Source organism: Triturus cristatus, chromosome 6, assembly GCF_964204655.1.
Source record: "Triturus cristatus chromosome 6, aTriCri1.1, whole genome shotgun sequence".
Classification (NCBI taxonomy): Eukaryota; Metazoa; Chordata; class Amphibia; order Caudata; family Salamandridae; genus Triturus; species Triturus cristatus.
Genome location: NC_140589.1, coordinates 654,075,444 through 654,093,821, shown reverse-complemented (window position 1 = coordinate 654,093,821; position 18,378 = coordinate 654,075,444). Strand labels below are relative to the sequence as shown.

General features: G+C 41.3%; 1 protein-coding gene across 4 annotated transcripts in view; it reads right to left on the bottom strand.

Annotated features, from left to right (window-relative positions):
- Positions 1-1,525: 1,525 nt before the first annotated feature.
- EPHA7 (EPH receptor A7) overlaps positions 1,526-18,378 on the bottom strand; it is a 213,461-nt gene continuing 196,608 nt past the window's right edge. For all 4 annotated transcript variants that reach the window (XM_085611142.1, XM_085611144.1, XM_085611143.1 and 1 more), the window contains 5 exons: positions 17,982-18,191; positions 16,272-16,421; positions 7,490-7,683; positions 6,498-6,653; positions 1,526-3,981 (listed from right to left, as the gene is read on the bottom strand). In XM_085611142.1, coding sequence (XP_085467268.1) covers positions 3,867-3,981; positions 6,498-6,653; positions 7,490-7,683; positions 16,272-16,421; positions 17,982-18,191 — 825 coding nt within the window. In that variant the 3' untranslated portion in view covers positions 1,526-3,866. The remainder of the gene's footprint in view (positions 3,982-6,497; positions 6,654-7,489; positions 7,684-16,271; positions 16,422-17,981; positions 18,192-18,378) is intronic.

Sequence of the window (18,378 nt, the reverse complement as noted above, 5' to 3'; positions counted from 1 at the left end):
CGCGAGGGCGGCGTCTAAGTACTCCGACGACGTCATTCCGGCGCACGACGCCGATGACGTACGCGGAGCCGCAGACGACGCCTAGCGACGCGCAAGGGGTATTGCTGACGAAAAATCTTCCGGATCCAGTCTGACGCCTGGGGATATTCTAAGGTGAGGAATCTAACTAACGTGTTTCTTTCAGATATTATTTTTTCATATTAGTAGTGGATCAAGTCTGTTACACACTATGATTTCATTCTTCAAACATGGCAGCTGACACATTGGTTTACCATTTTTGTATGTCATGTACAATTCAAATCCAGCATTAGAAAGCCACACATAATGGCCATCCAGTGTAGTTTACCAAGAAGAGAAGCTTAATACAATGGCTCCCTTTTCTTATGCTAAAAGTAATTAAGACAATTGCTCCAATGCCCCTAAAGGAGAGGTATGACTCTGCTGGGATATCTCGAGGACTCTATAAACACTGCCCTGATTGTTAGCGTCTATTGCTAGTATCAATGACTATTAGTTAAGACCCAGACAATGAGCAGTGGAATTTCGGGCACCAAACTCTATAACTTCTTTCATGCAACTGTACACTCGTTTTTTAGTTGTTTAACCTACATTAAGCACCAAAATCTGTTGGTTGAGTGATGACTCATTGGAAAAATTGTTAGAAGAATAGAGACTCCAGCCGCTACTCCCTTGGTGAACAATATGAGGTGAGAAATTCTTGTTTAATACTTCCATATTGACACACACAACTTGGTGGCTGCCCACGATGTGCAGAAGCAATTAAAGAAAATACAACTTCTGTATTTGGACCTCATACTTTCACTGATCAAATTGTCGCTGGAATACAGAGAACATTTGTCTGTGGTAAGGGAAGTTCATAAATTACCACAATTAACAGTCGAAAAACAATATTTTGCTGCTATACTAAAACATAAATTCTCGTAGAGTTTATTAATTTAATTGTTGAGATAAGGAATATCTCTAATGGACTAATTTGATCCGCTTTGTTAGATCAATGCTGCTGTAACACTATGAACCTACTCTCTTATATCTTCTTTTTATGCTGTCAAAAGGAGAGGTTTGAACCAATTTTAAGGGGCACTGTAGACCAGCATATGTTTACCATTTAGAGGTAGCTGATGATTTAATTTGTCGTGCAGCTTATTGTGCTAAAAAATTAAAATGTTAAATTGTGTTCATAGGAATGATCTGAGTGATACAAATTTGTAAATAAGATGATGAATTCAATATAGATTTACTGTTTCATTTTCATGGTTAAGGTGCTTTTCATTTTATTATTGTACTTTTATATATTGCATTGAGATTAAAATGTTCAATGAAATAATATTTGGACAATCAAGTTGAACTAAAATTGAGCGCACAAGCACATACATATATGTGTGATGTAGGTTTCAAAGGATTAAGATAGAACAGGAAAATATCATCAAAGTGAACACAGCTCCAAGCTGCAAAATATCACCCATAAAGCAATCATACAAACTCTGAAAAACAACACAAATGCTGATTGATATTGATCCAAAAATATATTTACAGTCTATTACAAAGATTACAAATGGAAGTGTCTATGTAATGGCAATTTGCTAATTAAATGCACAGATTTTCTGGAAAGGGAAACCAAAGCATCACCTGTAAAATCATACTGATTTTTTGAACAAACAAATAAATAAAACATCGAATATAATAATGTGCAGTGATCAAAAGGGATAAAAGTAAAGCAAACAAAAGAAAATATCCATTTGAATTTCCTGTAGCCATCTTTGGTCCTAAATGTGGGAAAATACCTTATGTAGCACTGAAAATACCTGTTCCTTTGTGATGCTCTGCAAGCAAAATAGAAAAATATAGTGCATTTTCAATGTATTCAGAGCTCACCACAGAGAAATGTGTACAAAATGAGACAGTATAAATAAAATGTACAATCTTTACAGAGTAACATTTACAATTATTGTGGATTCCCACATTATCAAACAAGACCAATTTTATGACCGATCCCTGGGATCTTTCGCTATCAAAATTGATATAAACAGCCCAATCCTCTTTGGAAGTACAGCAGTCCACTTCAAGGATAGCTCATGGTTTTCATAATTTTTAAAAGCATTTATCTTGCGATGTAAACGTAATGCACCTACTACTAACATCTGCTATGTCACACTTTATTGCTCATTTATAGTGTCGAGAAGATCAGCACAGATTATATGCAAAGTTAGAAAGTCTAAACCTGTCTTCTCCTTTTCCCTGTATTTAGAAGGATATTGTGAAAGTCTCCAGTTGTGGCAGCCAACAATCCAGACGGCATACGACAAAGTCTGTGAATATTTGCATACAAAGCATCCCACTACCCTAAGTGTGTCTCGAATGTCCTCAAAGTTCTGGACCCCTTAAAGATTAGATTCATGATTACTAAACACACACCATTGTGTAGGTTGCAGCATGTGTGTCACCAATCTCCAGAAGTCATCTGGCTTAGCAGCCAGGAACACATTTATGAGTTTTACTCATTCTAGAAATCTCAAATCTTGAACCTGGGACACAAAAAACATTGAATATTGACAACCGCCAACTGGGAGCACATTGACCATTATCACGTCTAATGCGGAGAAGCTCATATCACTAGACTAACTGACTAACTGTACATTCCGGAAGATAGTTCTGAAGCAGATAACATTAGGCACACTGCAGTTACATGTGTGCACCCAAAGAGGAAAACGCTAATAAAAAAACATGAAAACTCTGAAGCTTCCTTTGCCTCATGCTCTATTTCAAATATGAAACCTAAAGTCCTGCAATATTAGTTGGACTGTATTCCTCTCTAGCTCATAGAAAACCTGTGCCAACCTTTTAGCCCACATTTCTATGCAGTACATTCAAAAAACTCTAAAGTCGATGTGCTCAGATGAAGTGTTTAAATAACCCTGGCTCATCCAATACAGTCACTTCCTTTAATCCCAATTCTGGCAAAATCTTTTGAAATATTTCACAGATGAGAATCTGCAGCGGAAGAGATTCTGCCTTGACTGTGTCCATGGAAACCATCATGCAAATATTTAATTCTTTCTCATGGATGCCTTGCGACAAATTTGGGATCATTATTGCTTTTGTTTCTCAGAATATAATGCAAGGGAAACAGTACAAAACATTTCAAAGATATTGTCTCTTGGCAACCTGCAACTTCTGGACTTCCTGGCATTGACTTGAAATAATAAAATGGCACAAAATGAGATACCCATATTGTTCTCAGGGAAACACATTTTCAGTCATGCGCTTTAAGAAAAAAATCAAGATCTGGACAAATGATCCCAGAAAAGCAATATGTCACTTAATAAACACTGAAAACTTCTAAAGATACTTATAAGGTTTACTGAAAGAAAGTCCATGTGTGGAATAAAGACAAATAATAAAAATAACATCCAAAAATCACAAATTTAAGGAACATTTTGCTGAAATTAACAATATTATGACTTAATCTGACAAATATATCTTTTTAAATTCTTTATGTACAGTATATTTTTTTTAAATTGTAAAAGTCCATTGGATAAAAAGGAGGTTAGAGAGCAAAAGGTGTTCATTTGTGTTTTTTTTTTCAGGTAGTACTTTGTTTTTTTCCGGTCACTGCTATGTTTCCTTGCTACAACTGGTGGATCACGTTGTCCTGTCTTGCATCATCTGGTGGCACTTAGGAGTTCAAGTTTGGAGGTGCTTGTAGATCTTGTCGATCTTGTATCTACTGGGGAAGTAGTGCGGAGGACCCAGGTAATCAAGTGTCTTGTAGCAGCAGTTCATGTGTACTGAAGGCCAGTGCTGTTGTCTCTTAGTCTGTCACCTCCCTCGTGAGGGAGAATTGTCTATCACACTTGGATGCCCGATCCATGTAGATGTAACATTTGTGCTCTCATAGTCTGAATACTGCTTGCAATTTTTTTCTGATGGCCGACCAGTGTGATTCCTAAACTCATCACATCACTGAAAAAAAGGAAAACATGACAAAAATGTACACCTATTATTTACTTTCATGTTACAACCACAAACAAGAGCTGAACAAGTCACAGATCATTATTTGCATCAATCAAAAGTTGTAGTATTTTATGACACATCTTATATAATAATCCATCAGCATCTTTCTTTTACCGGTTCAGATGGCAATTGTTGAGTTTATAGGACTTATGGGTCAGATGTACAAACATTCACTTTTGCGAGTCGCAGATTTTGCCAAATTGTGACTTGCAAAAGTGAATGTACAACAGTGTCTCAGACACTTAGGGGTACCTCCTCCTCCATTACTCAGTATTCTTCCATTAAGAAATATAGTTCACAGTTACAGGTGGTGATGTTAAATATATTTATTTATTTAGATGACCAGTATTCATTGTAAAGTGAGGTACAATAAGAGATCCTCAAACAGCCGACACGTGTTTCGCCCTACAGGGTTCATCAGACCAGGGCTTCCTCAAGGCTTTCATATAAATAACATCACGTTTTTCAAATTCAGCTCAGGGTAAATGAATCTTGAAGCACAGAGATAATTCGCATTTACAATTTAACTGTGGTCTGCATGGCAGCATCCTTCCTGATGCGGTCCACTAGTGATGGACGTTGCCATAGAGACAGCAGTTAAACTGTAAATGAGGATCTTTTATTGTACCTCACTTTGCAACGAATACCGGACATCTAAATAAATAAATATATTTAACATCACCACCTAGAACCGTGAACTATATTTGTTAATGGGAAAATACTGAGTAATGGAGGAGGAGGTACTCACACACCACTAACAGTTAACTAACTGAGTTATAAAAGGTTCAATACCTCGAGAATAGCCTCCAACAAATACAGGATTCAATGCAATTACGTCCAGGAAGAGAACCCTTGAACCTTACTTTGAAACAAAAACTAGTGTCTCAAACACTGTTTGTGATTCCTAATGGGGTTGCAAATTGCATGCCTCATCAATATTCATGAGGCAAGCACAATTTGTGACCCCATTGGGAATGGCTAGCACTCCCAAGGATGGTGGCCTGCTGAGGTCAGCAGATCACCATGTCTGTGATTGCTTTTTAAATAAAGCATTTTTTTAATGCAACCCGTTTTCCTCAAAGGAAAACATGGATGCATTTAAAAAAGAAAAATGAAACTTTTCAGTTTCGTTTTTTAAGGGCAGGCAGTGGTCCCTGGGACAACTGTCTGCTCTTAAAAAATATTTTTGCACCCATTCACATAGGGAACCCCTTTTCATTTGGGAGTAGTTTACCACCTACTTAAAGTAGGTGATAAACTGCGAGTGTTTAGCAGCCGCAAATGCGGTTGCAAAACAATCATACATTGCATTGAGACTCGCTATTAGGAAAGAATGCCCTTGGCAAGCCCATTCCTAATAGCAAGTCGCACACCATATTTTGAGAGTCAGTAACTGGTTACCGTCTCGCAAAATATGGTTTGTGCATGGGGAAGACCCAATTTTGAGGTCGCAAATGAGCCTAATTCCAGTTTGTGACTTCAAAAACGGTCGTACATCTGCCCCTATGTGTTTTCAAAACCGTACTGATCCTTTTAAGGCAGTAGCTGACGTTTATCCAACGCATATGCAAGTCTCATCATGCTTTGCACTCCCCTCTGCCATGAAAATCGTTTGGTCTGGAATACCTACCAAACAACAAGTATCATAGAGCCACTAATGCTGTGTGTGCAAACAACCTGATGTCAGTGTTTAGCCTATCATTGTTCTTGGAGGGAGAATGAGCTCTTCACATTTTAGTGTCTCTCAGTTGCCACGTTTATGTTGGTTAGGGCCTGAATAGGTACACATCTGCCTACAACACATCAGTGGTTACAGGCACTAGTTAACACTTTACTTTGGAAAAAACTTCCTTTGGGAAAAGACAATAAGGGACGCAGACCCTGTGTTAAATGAACTGGCCATATTCAGCATTTTGGTGCGATTTAGGATTAGCATTTTGTTGCTGCTCCGCAAGCTGGCTCAGTGTGTTAAATACTCCCTGATGACCTATTCAGTGAGCTGTGGGTCATGACTTCAAATTACTGCACAAAAACAAATTCTTCCTTTTGTTTGAGGTTGTCAATGGAGTATCATTATTTACAGTACCATTACGGTAGTTTCTCTGTAGTGTTTGTCATTGTTCTTCTGGCCATCAACATAGTACGTAAGCTGAGGAACCCTCCATACAATATGTGGCAGCTCTTCTCTAGACAATTACAACTATTTACCCTATTGTGGGAAGTCCTCTGCAAATATTGGTGTAGAAACAAACACTGACGGAAGCAAGACAGGTAACCAGTTCAAAAATGATGAATACCCTTGTATGGTTTACAAACACCAAAGCTGGACGCTTGGCTAACAAATAAGAAATATCAGTAATTCTAGAAATATCAGCATGGGGGTGATGCCATTGTTGCACAGGATAAGAGAATTCCTGTTTTACAGGATTAATGACTCCGAACTGTAGCATACAACTTCCACTTACTCAATCGTCATCCTTGCCACTGCTTCCAGCGCGTTGTAGCCAGCAGAGCTGAAGTTCTCTTTGTACCTTTCCATCTTGATGGCTTCTAACCACTCTCCCACTGAACAGAAAGAAGCAAAATCAAGAGTGTTCTGATCTAGAAGAGGGCTTTTAGGTCTGCAAAGGAGACAAAAAGAAGGAGGGTTCGCAAATTAGCAATACTGAGCCAAATATTAAAATATACCTATAAATAATTTTAATACTGTAATTGTAAAACAAAAACATTGTAAGGTAATCAGAAGGTTTCGTGTTCCGAACAGCAATGGCTAACTTGCATTTACCCTGAAAAAATACTATTGAACTAGCATTTATGATGTAAAGAATTCTGAATACGTTATTATCATTCTGCAAAACAACTGACAATCACACCCAAAAAACAACAGCGACACTAGTTTATGCTTGGTAAGAAAAAAACATTTCAAGATAGAAGTTGTAGAAGATGTATTCAGTGGAAATGCTGCTGTGCAGCATCTGGCATAGAGAAAATACAAGATCCAAAACCAAGGCATTACACAAAAAAACTCTAAAAAATAATAAAAAACAGCGCTCAAAATACTTGAGCCCTTGTGTGCTTGGATTTCCTATTCATGTGTAACAAAAATACAAAATGAATATGTGTTTGTGTGTGCGCGCACGTGCATGGATGCCTGCACACACTGTGCGGTCTAGACTGATCCTAACGGTGTTTGTAAACCCTGATGAAACCAGACAAACAACAGACCATTGTACAATGGGGACTGGTCCATGTAGTGTGTTTAGGTACTTATGAGAAAGTGCATCGAAATCAAAAAAGTACAGTTACATTTGCTGTATTCCATTTTCTACCTTACTCCAGTATTGTGGAATTAGAATAGAAATAAACACGCCTTTATGGACTGATCATTGCATATATAGGTATGGTGTGTATGTGTGTGTGTGGTCTAGTTAAGAATGTTCAGTGCTAGTTATCTTACCTGCTGCAGGTTCCCAGTGGAGTTTTTAAACTGTTAGGGTTACGAATCATTTTGTCTAGAATGCCAACGATCTGTTCAAACTTGGGCCTTTCTCCCCGCTCCTTCTGCCAGCAATCTAGCATCAGCTGGTGCAGGCCTGTTGGGCAGTCCATTGGAGCTGGCAAGCGATATCCTTCTTCGATTGCCTTTATAACCTGAGGAGCCAAATGCTATTGCTCAGTCAGACAGAATTTGTAAGCAATGAGGTCTGCAGCAATTCACAACCATTCGCCCAACAAAATCACCACTGATATGTGAAGTGTGTTTCATTTCTCGAGTTTGATGATCTGCCACAAGTGCATATGATATACAGAACAGCTCATTTTGTCATGTTTCAAACACTTTATTGCATCCTCTTGCAATGCCAATAATATAACAGTGCCAACTATCCAAATTAGCTATTCAGAGTAGGGATTCACTCAATTAACAGGGCACCAGACACACAATTAAAAACAAACAAGCGCTTATGTTGAATAAAACATACTCTAAGAGGCTCTTCATAATAGCTCAGTATTGTCAAAGATAAACATAACACGAATCAGCTGCAGTACAGCATGCTAGCAGACATGTCAACTTCTGAAATTGTTTCCCTGTGTGATGAGGGGGCAGGGCCTTGGGGGCAGGGCTTTGTGTCAATCAAACAAAGCCTGAGATCATTTTTGGGCACATTAATTTCCTCCTTTACACATCCGAAAAAATATCCACTGATGTCCAGGGGAAGTTTCACTCCCTTGAATGGGCATCAGCTCCTCAGAAACTCCACACAATGAGCTTGAAGCCTGCTCTCTGCCGGAGTTTCCAGCTCACTGTGTGGACAACGTGTGATATTTGCTCCTCACCAGGAGACCATGTGAAGGGAGCTAAATTGTGTGACACAATGCCATGCTGCTGTTCACTGAAAGGAAAACATCATGGTTTGAAACTTGTGGAGATGACAACTGCAATGTCACCAATTGTTAAGTAGTAAAAATGCAGACTTGAAGAAGTCTAGGGAAAATGTTCCAAAATAAAAACATCCCCAGTACTTAAAATACCTATATAGTCAATGTCACAAAGCAGGTCTACATTAAATGTCTCAGATGCCCATTTCTAGCCAGATGCTATTGAATTTTAGCGCAAAAGGCAGGCCTGTATAATGGATGGCATACGCCCTAATGCAAGCAAGGGAAATACCCACAGGGTCCTGTGAGCACATAAAGCATGCAAGGTAGTCTCCCCTTGCAGTGGGTTATCCCCCTTGATAAAAGTTTTAGAACAACTGGTACCAGTGGCAGTTGCCAAGGAAATTTGCTTACAGGCACCTCTGTACGGATGCTGATAAAAATTGTTCGGTAATACATTGTCTGCTGGTTGAGCCTCGCATTCTCTATGGTTCTTATTATAGATATTTCAAAAAATGGGGCAAACTGCATTTTACGGAAATATTTCCCTAAGGAATAGACGTAAATTGAGCTCCTAAATGAAGGTCATTATGGACACCTTCCCCAGTACTGAACTTTTCATCTAATAATTAATGTCAGGCGCGTTAGTCTAATTACTTATATGGAAGCAAAGGAGGACTCCAACACCCAGAATGCATTAAGCTACCATACAAAGTCCAGAATCAAGAACCAGCATCCACAATGACCTGGGGAGAGGCAGACACCTTAAAAGGAGTGAGGATGTTCTATTGATGTGAATTCATTATGATCTAAATGTATATTCGAAGATACTTTCCTGCCTTAGTTAATTTTAAGGATCTTCTTGTGCCAAATGGCTCACTCACAAACACATTTAGCCAAAATCAGACAATCTGAAGGGGTCAAAATGAAAATTCAAAGTATCTCGATGATCAAATAATATTTGTGAACGGTGTCAACGGAGCCCTTTCTCCACGCAGCCCCTCATAATTAGTTCTGAAAGCGCAAGTTGCTCTGTCAGAACCCCAGTGGACAAACTCTGCTCGCTCTCCATTTAACCCCACTGGGCATTGCTAAATCAACGCCAACAGGCCCAATTTCTGGACCCTAGTCTACAGATTCTCACCATGCTGGCAATTTTAGCATGTGAATACCAAGCAATGTCAGCAGAACACATCAGTATAAGTCCCCAGCTGCTTTACTCTACAGTAAAGTCAAACATGAATGTAATTCCAGGTGCTAATAGCACCCATCTCAATGACACCGACAGCTTTGGATCATGAAAGAAGTAAAAGAACAACTGGCCTTCTGGGACACAAACCTGTGACCTGGCTACACACAGATCTCTCTGCTATGAATACATTGGTGCACTGAAGCATCTAACTAGCCCAAACTCTATAACCCAATTAAACACGTTTAGAAGAGTGATACAATAAAGCTGAGACTGACCAAGGGCCGCTTCTTGAAACTTGTGGGGTTTACCTCCGGTAAGGCGTGCTAAACATCATTTTGGAGGTTAGAATCCACAGAATCAGGAATGAGATTTCCACAAGAAGAAATTAGGCCCCCAAAAAAAATACCATGTGAGCAAACTTAATCACAGAATCGGATTGTTGGATGTCGCAGGGAACGTCCATCAGCAAATACTGGTGGACACCCACAAACTCACCAACATTTAACACTTGTAGATTTACTCTTGCCAAGGTCAGGAGTGAATAAGTTTTAACGGAGGAAATTAGAAGGGAACAAGCTAACTCTATTTTTTACACAAAAAAAAGGGAAGAAACGTTTTTTCGATATGGAAATGAACTAATGCACCACAATTCCTGTCAAAAAAAGTTCACTTGACACATTTCTATATGTAAAAACATTTACACATACAAGTACGTCTGGTAATCTGCCACAGTTACAGAATCCTTAGCTATAGTAGAAGTACATTTCTGACTTACACAGGATGTTTGAAAAGCATTTGCACATTTCCCCAGCGCAACTTGTATGCGCATTCATGTAGCTACCACAAGGCTACGACAATGCAAATATCTATCCCATGTCCACAATGCTGTAAAAATGTTTACAGAGAGCTATAGTCACCAGGAAAATAGGCCAAAGATAAAGGTCCCATCTGTTCAGACTTTCTCTGAATTCCCCTCACATCCCTGGGCAGCCTGTCTCTGGGACACAGTTGAAAAGATTTATTTTCACAGAACTAGACACTGCAGCTCAGCTCACTTCCTACTCAGATTACACATTTTGTTCCCCATCTCCCAGGAAATTACAATAGGGCACCAGTTCTCAGCGACTGGATGAGTAACAATAAAATGTGTTATTAAGAAAAGCATGTGTTTGCGCACAGAAACCCTGAGACGTTTTCTGATACTGTATAAAGCGTTTATTGCTGCCCACTCACTGGTGCTTATCTACAGCAACATTTACTGTTGCAGCATAGCCCTAACCCAGAAGAGAAAGTCTCCCCCCAAGAAGGTTTCCCTTGGATAGACTCCTTGCAGAACCAACCAAGTGCCCCTCGTGTATTAAATAAATCTATTATTAGTTTAGCATTTCATGTTATGCATTCCTTGTAGAACATGGCGCGCTGTTCATTTCACTCTTGCTCCATTCCCTGCGGCCCAGAGGACAGACCAGAGGAAAGGCAAATGATTCCAATGACATGCCCGTGCATACAAAGCGGGAGGCCTTTGCTCATAATCCCCCCACTCGAGATGTCCCTCACAGAACAGATCTTACCAGCCCTCCATTGTAGAGACATGCAGCCGTTCAAGCACTAAACTCGGGAACATGCTCGTGAGCTCTTACCCAAAACACACACGCCACTTGGTAGGGTAGGCACACCTTCCCAAGCGTGGAAGTCCTTCCACTGCCTCAGTGGACTGGATGGTTTACCCCCTCACACCAGCCAACATCTTCATTGCATTCTTATGGGAACCACCTGCAGGAAAGCATTCCAGTTCCCAAAAGAATAGTACAGACACCTCCCCGTTCACCTAGAGGTGGATGCCTCCAGGACAGCTGAGACCAAACAGGGACTACAAACCTCCTTCCCACCTCTTCTGAAAGTGACAGCTCCTGATCTGCTCTCTCAGGTGAAGCAATAACAGAAATCGATGCAGAAAATACTGCTTTGCGTTACATGCTAACCCTACAGGGATAGCTGCAACAATCAAGCAACTAAACAAAAGGATGCATTATTGTTGGCTTTCTAAATCATTCGTCTGCTGAGAAACTTGTCATGCATCGCATGTTTCAGAATAACAGACATGGAAAAAGTGCTTTCAAACATCTACATAAAATGTGCTGTAAGCCACCTGACATGTTCAGGGAGTTAAGCAAATTGTACCTCAAAACCCAGCAGCGCCAACAAGGTAGACGCACACAGCTAGTGCTGCCCCTCCAATACCCTAAGCATCCCTTTGCATCCTATATATAGGGCCACTGGAATTACACGGCAGGGGAGGAGAAAATATAAGGGAGGGTGGACTACATCATGCAGCAAGAAAAGGCACGTTTTTTGATAGCATTACTTCATTATTTTGTAATTTATACACATAGGGACACTGTCTGGGAATAGATTCCACTTCATTAGTAACAGTTTACCACAGAAATACAGGAATAAGCAACTGAAAGATTACCTATAAACCTTCGCGAAAGGCATTAAACTGTGACGGAACATGTCGCCATGTTTTAGTAACTGTTTATAAGTTTGAGCAAAAAACTAATTTTTTGATAAAATATGCAGATTATGCAGCAGATTTCTGATTATTTGGCAACTGTGGCAAATCCATTATTATGCAGAAAACACCTGGAAGCCAAATCACATAATTCCAGTGACTCTGCCTATTCTACCTAATTTCTCTGTCTGCTGACGGGTGGAGCCACCCTGCTTAGGGACATCCCAATGTTCAGCCCCAGACCTGTATACATTGATCGGTGCAGGAAAATAAAGGGCCCTTGCAACAACTCCCCGCAGCCGCTCACAAAATGGTGGCTCGACTGAAGCCTTGAAATCTCGGGGGCCTGGAACGTGGACTGTGGCATGCCTCGTGGGAGGCTGGCTAGGCCCTAAGGAGGCTGGGTGCAGTCGTTGGTGGAACACTTGATGGTAGGTGCAGCAGCTGCTGAGTCCGCAGTAGGAGTGCAGCATGCATCTGCTGCCACTGCCCTAAGAATGAGAGGACGAGATTGATGCAGCCCCGTGATGCCCAAGGCAGTGCAGACACAGCTCGATCTGGATCTGGGTATCACAGGCCTATGAGCTAGCTGGATGCAGGCCCGCTCTCTCCCTTGATCCCCCTTGCATTACTGAGTGTCATTGGGGGTGGGGGTGTGCCTCCTTGGTGGCTCTTGCCTGCGCCCTCCCCAGGGGCTGCCCGTCATCCAAGTAGGGCCCCACTGTAGTAAAAGACCTTAGGCCTCACTGGCTGTTCATGCTGTTCCAATGCAGAGCCTGAGATATAGCTGCTGTTCAAGGGGGCGAGGTGAAATGGATAACTACCTCCCACCCTGGGCCGCATCCTGATAGTTTCCAGAACTGGAGACTGAGACCAGGTTTGTTCTTTTGTCTCACAGTGACTAGCCAAATGGCGAGCTTTCAGATTTGGCAAAGCATATTGGGGTGCCTTTTCCTCCCTGGAGAAATGTTTCTGACATTTGAATAACTCAATGTTGGGGGCTGCAAGAGAAATAAAACATTACAACTTGCATGTGTCATTTTGCTGCAAGTGGCATCTCGCCTCCCTGAGGAATTAGCCTGGGCAGCCTTGGGTGGATCTCTTGCCCCCTATTGATTGGAGATTAGCCCCACGGATGAAGGCTGATGATGGTGGGGCCCTTGATTGTGGAGAGTGGTAGTCTGCCTATGGTGGTCTGGACCAGCCAAAATTGGCCTCGCCTAGCCAGCCGGGGAGGTCAGTATTGGCCTCCCAAACCGGCCAGGGGAGGAAAAGTGCACTATGGTTGACATCAAAATGTTAACACTATAGTTTGTGGATAGCACAAAATATTTGGGATCACAGTGCATCACAGAACCCTGCCTGTTCTTTGCAGGGCATAGGACCACACAAAGTACCTCAGAGTGTCCCCCTGCCTTGTGATGTAATGTATTACACGGGGAAAGCATATTAGTTCCAGTTTTGTTACCTCATTACATCAGCTTACTGATTTGTGAGGAGATTTGAACTTTGGTTCTTATGCCAGCTTGGAGCACTGAACCAGGCACCAATCAGTATGGTATTCCAAAAGAGGGGGCAGATGAGGAAAGGTGGGCCTCTTGGTCTCCAAACCCCAAGGACCCCTTCAGGTGTCAACAATCTTGGCAGCTAGCTAGGATAAGTATGTTTCTGAATTCACTCTATATCCATTATTTAATTTGACGCATATACTTAAATAATGGAAACCAATCTAGTAAGCAATAGACCACTGTATGTAGTAGAGTTGGTGATGAAATATTCACAACTGTGTGCAAAAAACATTCCATTCATAGTACGGATGTAGGGCAGAAGGAGATCAAAGCTTCAGAAGTGGTAGCACATTATGTGCTCCAAGAAATTAATTTCCATCTCCTTTCTGAAGTGGAGGAGTGAAAGCGTGAGCCTTATCTGTCATGGGATGCGGGCCTATACCCATGATGAACAGCTAGAACCATTTGTCTTCTGGTCTTTTCCTTTTGAACCTCTGGGCTTCGGGTCTGGCGATTGCATGGCTTTGTGGGATAGTCAGTTTTTCTGTCAGGTAAGGTGGGTGCTGTGTTGGGTGCTACTGTTCAATAGGTGGCGCTACAGGTCTTGTAGCTGGCGTGGTCTGTACATCAGGAAGGGCAGGTCCGTTAGGAAGGGAGGGATTCCACTGAGCATCTGTAGACCTCTGATCAGTGATGGAGCACCAAGCAAGATGGATTTCAGTGGAGCCGGAAAAAAGTCTTGAAAGTCATTGACTAGGGTGTTGCGAGTGTGCACGTGGGGAAGGTCCAGGATTTGGATGGAGGCTCTTAAGACAGACATGGAAAGTTTTTTTTTAAACCCAAGCCAAATCTGAAGTGAGTATGTCTTTCTGCCTTGGTATTGTGCATTTGGCGGTCTGTTGTGTGTGCGGTGAAAGATGGTGTTGCAGCATGGGCAGAGAAAGAAGCCGTCACCATAAGCATACATATCTAGTAAGTGCAAGAAGATGGAAAAGGGCGGATTTGGGATTGTAACGTTTTAACTAAAGTGACTGTAATTAACGTTAAAGTGGTGTGAAAGCAAACAGTAATTATACAAATGCAAGTTACTTAAAGCACAAAAAGCAGTGGGTATCTTTTAAGTGCACAATGTTTGCAGTCACGCCAAAACTGCATTACTTACATATTAATACCATTTAATTGACTATCCTTCAAAAACAATCAAAGCTTTGAGTGTTCTTGACTTTACAGTGGTATATTTCAGTCAATAAATGTATTTCTTTATTTTCGTGCCATTCGCATTTATATATTTTTTCTAGTACTTGAAGTTTACTTAACAATGATGTGAAGTCATTATGACTGACATATAGTACAATACCAAGCGTGCTATGAACAATTCCTGTTATTATAAATTGCAAAACAAAGTGTTTTTGCATTTTGTACGTTTCCACATCCCTTGCAGTGCAGATATTCATGTCGCGTCAGATGCCTTTATTCTTGGATCCACTGCATAGGAAATCTGTCAAAACCCACGAAACTCTAGACGGTGTCTTGGGAATGAAAATAGTTCTCGTTCATTGCCCCAAGGATTTCGTTAACCATATTTTGACAGTCCATGGAATGTGTGGTACTGAGCCCTGTCAAAGGTAAGCAACTACACAATCTGTTTCCGAACCCGACATTTGGTTTCTTTTTCCTAAAATGATTTATGTCCATTGTTAAAATAAAATACATTACTAAGCAAGGATTATGTTTTAGCAACCAGGAGCTTCTCTCTCGGAATCTAGTATCCCTAGCCTCCCACAAGGCCCAACCTCCAAAAAAGCATTTGGAAAGTCAATAGTCCTGGGTTTAATGTTTTAACGCTTTAGAGCGAAACACTCGAAGTGGAGCCATCCTGAGCGGACCAAGAGTGCAATAGTTGTAATATAGTCCCTTGTGTAGTTCAATTCTAGCACTTGAGTGGAAATGGAAGGTTATAGCCAAACAGCCAATGGTATTAGAAGAAATATGAATACCCCAGTGGGCCGAGCCAAGATGTGATTGACAAAGTCTCCAGCCAATAGCTGGAAGACTGATCGAATAAGGATACTGGGTGAAAGGGGCAGGCCCAATGCCAACTCTATATATAGTGTTAGTTACTGGTCTGTTCGACAATGTGTTGCTAAAACCCAAACAGAAAATCTGACGTGCAACAGACAGTGTCTACCTCTAGTTCCTTCTAACTCTTCCTCAAACTGTTGGCTCTCTAGCTAACGATACACATTAGGGAGAGAGCGGAAGAAAAGCTGGCCAATCCCTGTAGTCTACGCAATCCAAAAATGTAATGTGGAGGAGATTAATACCTAAATAGTAACATGCCATATGACTACACAGTCACTAGGAATGCGCTGAAACTGGGTGAGGGAGCACACTGCCAGTGAGACGCTGACTGTGAGCTAGAACACAGGATCCACTAACCGTAATGAATGATTCATCGAAAGTTTGTAAGACCCGCTCCCCTAGAACTGGAACAGGCCACAATCAGGAGTCAACAGTTGGCTCACCACAACACCCAACTCCACCAACGAGGCCTGAAATTGTAAAACTCTCCTCAAACCAAAAACAGTGAAACGTAGCATGCAAGCTTTAAACATTGTTGTTAATAAGATCTACATTTTGAAATACATACATCTTGATTGGACATGTCCCAGTATGGCCTCTCTCCATACGACATTACTTCCCACATAACAATTCCATAGCTCCACACATCACTGGCAGATGTAAATTTGCGGTACTGGATGGCTTCTGGGGCTGTCCAACGCACTGGAATTTTCCCACCCTGTTTAAAAACGGGAACTTGAATCAGCAAGGTGCATCAATGCCATTGATTTTTTTTTTTTTAATTGAAAGCATACTCTATGTAACTTTATAACAGTTAAGCAAATGCAGATAATTCCCAAAAGCATATTTATTCTTGGGCAAATGTTTTTGGGTGAGAAAATGTGGAATTCACAACGCTCCCTGCAGGTGAGCGTTGAATGGTGTACACTAGTGGTGCACAGACACCACCGCCTGTGGACAATGAAGCAGGCCAGGCACAATAGAAGCACATCCCTTGACAGCCATAGTCTGATCACTGCGTACATCCCATGCTTCCTCACCCTTACACCAGAAAGTGTAAGGGCGCTGGACAGGGCGGTTATATCGTACCCATCTCTAGCTGTAACCAGAAGTGTCGCTATGCTGACGACAAGCATTTAAGTACACACCACATAGTGTTTATTTTTACCCGGATGGTAGGATAATACTAACTGTGAATCCAAAAACAGGCCAGTAGTACATAAATGGGATCAGTTATTTTCATGGCAAGAAGGCTTCAGGTGTGCACACGCTTTATAAATAAATAACACAATGCATAAAGAAAAAAAGGACATGGTCTATGACACGTTGGTGAAATGGCTTACACTCTTTTCAAAATGTGTGGAAGAGGTGCCCACGTGCGTGGGGGAAGCAGAATGGCTCTTGATAGCTGAGCTTCAAGTGTTGGCTCAAAGTGGGAACTCAGGTGCTCATTGAACTGTATTTCTTAGCTTCTCATATTAACGGCCAATCACATGGGACCAATATTTAGCCATCACCATAGCAGGGACTTCTTGGTTACAGCTGTTAAACACATTTCAACAGAAAGTCTACAACAACCAACAAGTAATTTCTACATTGATCGGAAGGTGATTAATTGATCGGAAGGTGATTAAAACACTGGGCCTTGTCTATCTCACATGCCTAAGGAGAATATTAATATCTTTTAGGAACTCCGGCTAAATTTCCTGGAATATGAGTTATGTGAGAGGACTAGCACCTTCAGGTAGCCTGGGAAAAACCCTCGAAATGAGGAGAAAAATGGAAAGCGAAGCACAAACACCAGTTCCAATGCTACGCTCATTCTGAGTTGCAAACATCAATAAAGGTGTACTCCAACCCGTCTGGTAAATAACATAGTATTACCATATCCGGTAATTATTGTACTCCACATCATCAATCAATCTGTATGTGAAAAGTCAATTTTCCACAATCCTCATAATGAGGGTCTTAAAGGTGAACGTCCTGTATGCTTTATTATGACATTCCTACAGAATGTATTAACTATTTTAATCCAAATCAAATTATTAGCCCTTGATCTGGGTGACACTATGAAATGTATTTACTTTTAAAATGCAGAATAATCCGTTTTTTCAGTTCTGCTAAAATATTAACGTGTGGCTCAGGGTAACTGCAGAAGGCATATTTACTCTCAGCGTAAAGGATACTAAATCGTGCGGCTCATGAATAAACTGTGACGCATACAAATCCCCAAATATCCCCCACCCCCGTTTTTCATTTAAAAGTCATCATGTCTTACTGTAGTGGTGTAGACAGCTTCTTGGTCATCTTCTATTACCCTGGAGAGACCGAAGTCAGACACTTTACAGACAAGGTTGCTGTTGACAAGGATGTTCCGGGCCGCCAGGTCTCTGTGCACATATCCCATGTCGGCCAGGTACCTCATGCCAGCGGCGATGCCTCTCAGCATCCCCACCAGCTGAATGGCCGTGAATTGTCCATCATGTTTCTGAAAGAGTCAAGGGAGATTGTACTGTGGTTAGAATCCCATCACCCAGCTAAGATGTGCAGCTTGCTTATGGGCTTCATGGAGGATGCTTTTGGGAAGGTGGATGTGGTATAGAATGTGTGAATGCTTGAGGTTAGCAGCATGCCTTTAAAATGGACGGATGACCATGTATGATGAGGAGAGCTTC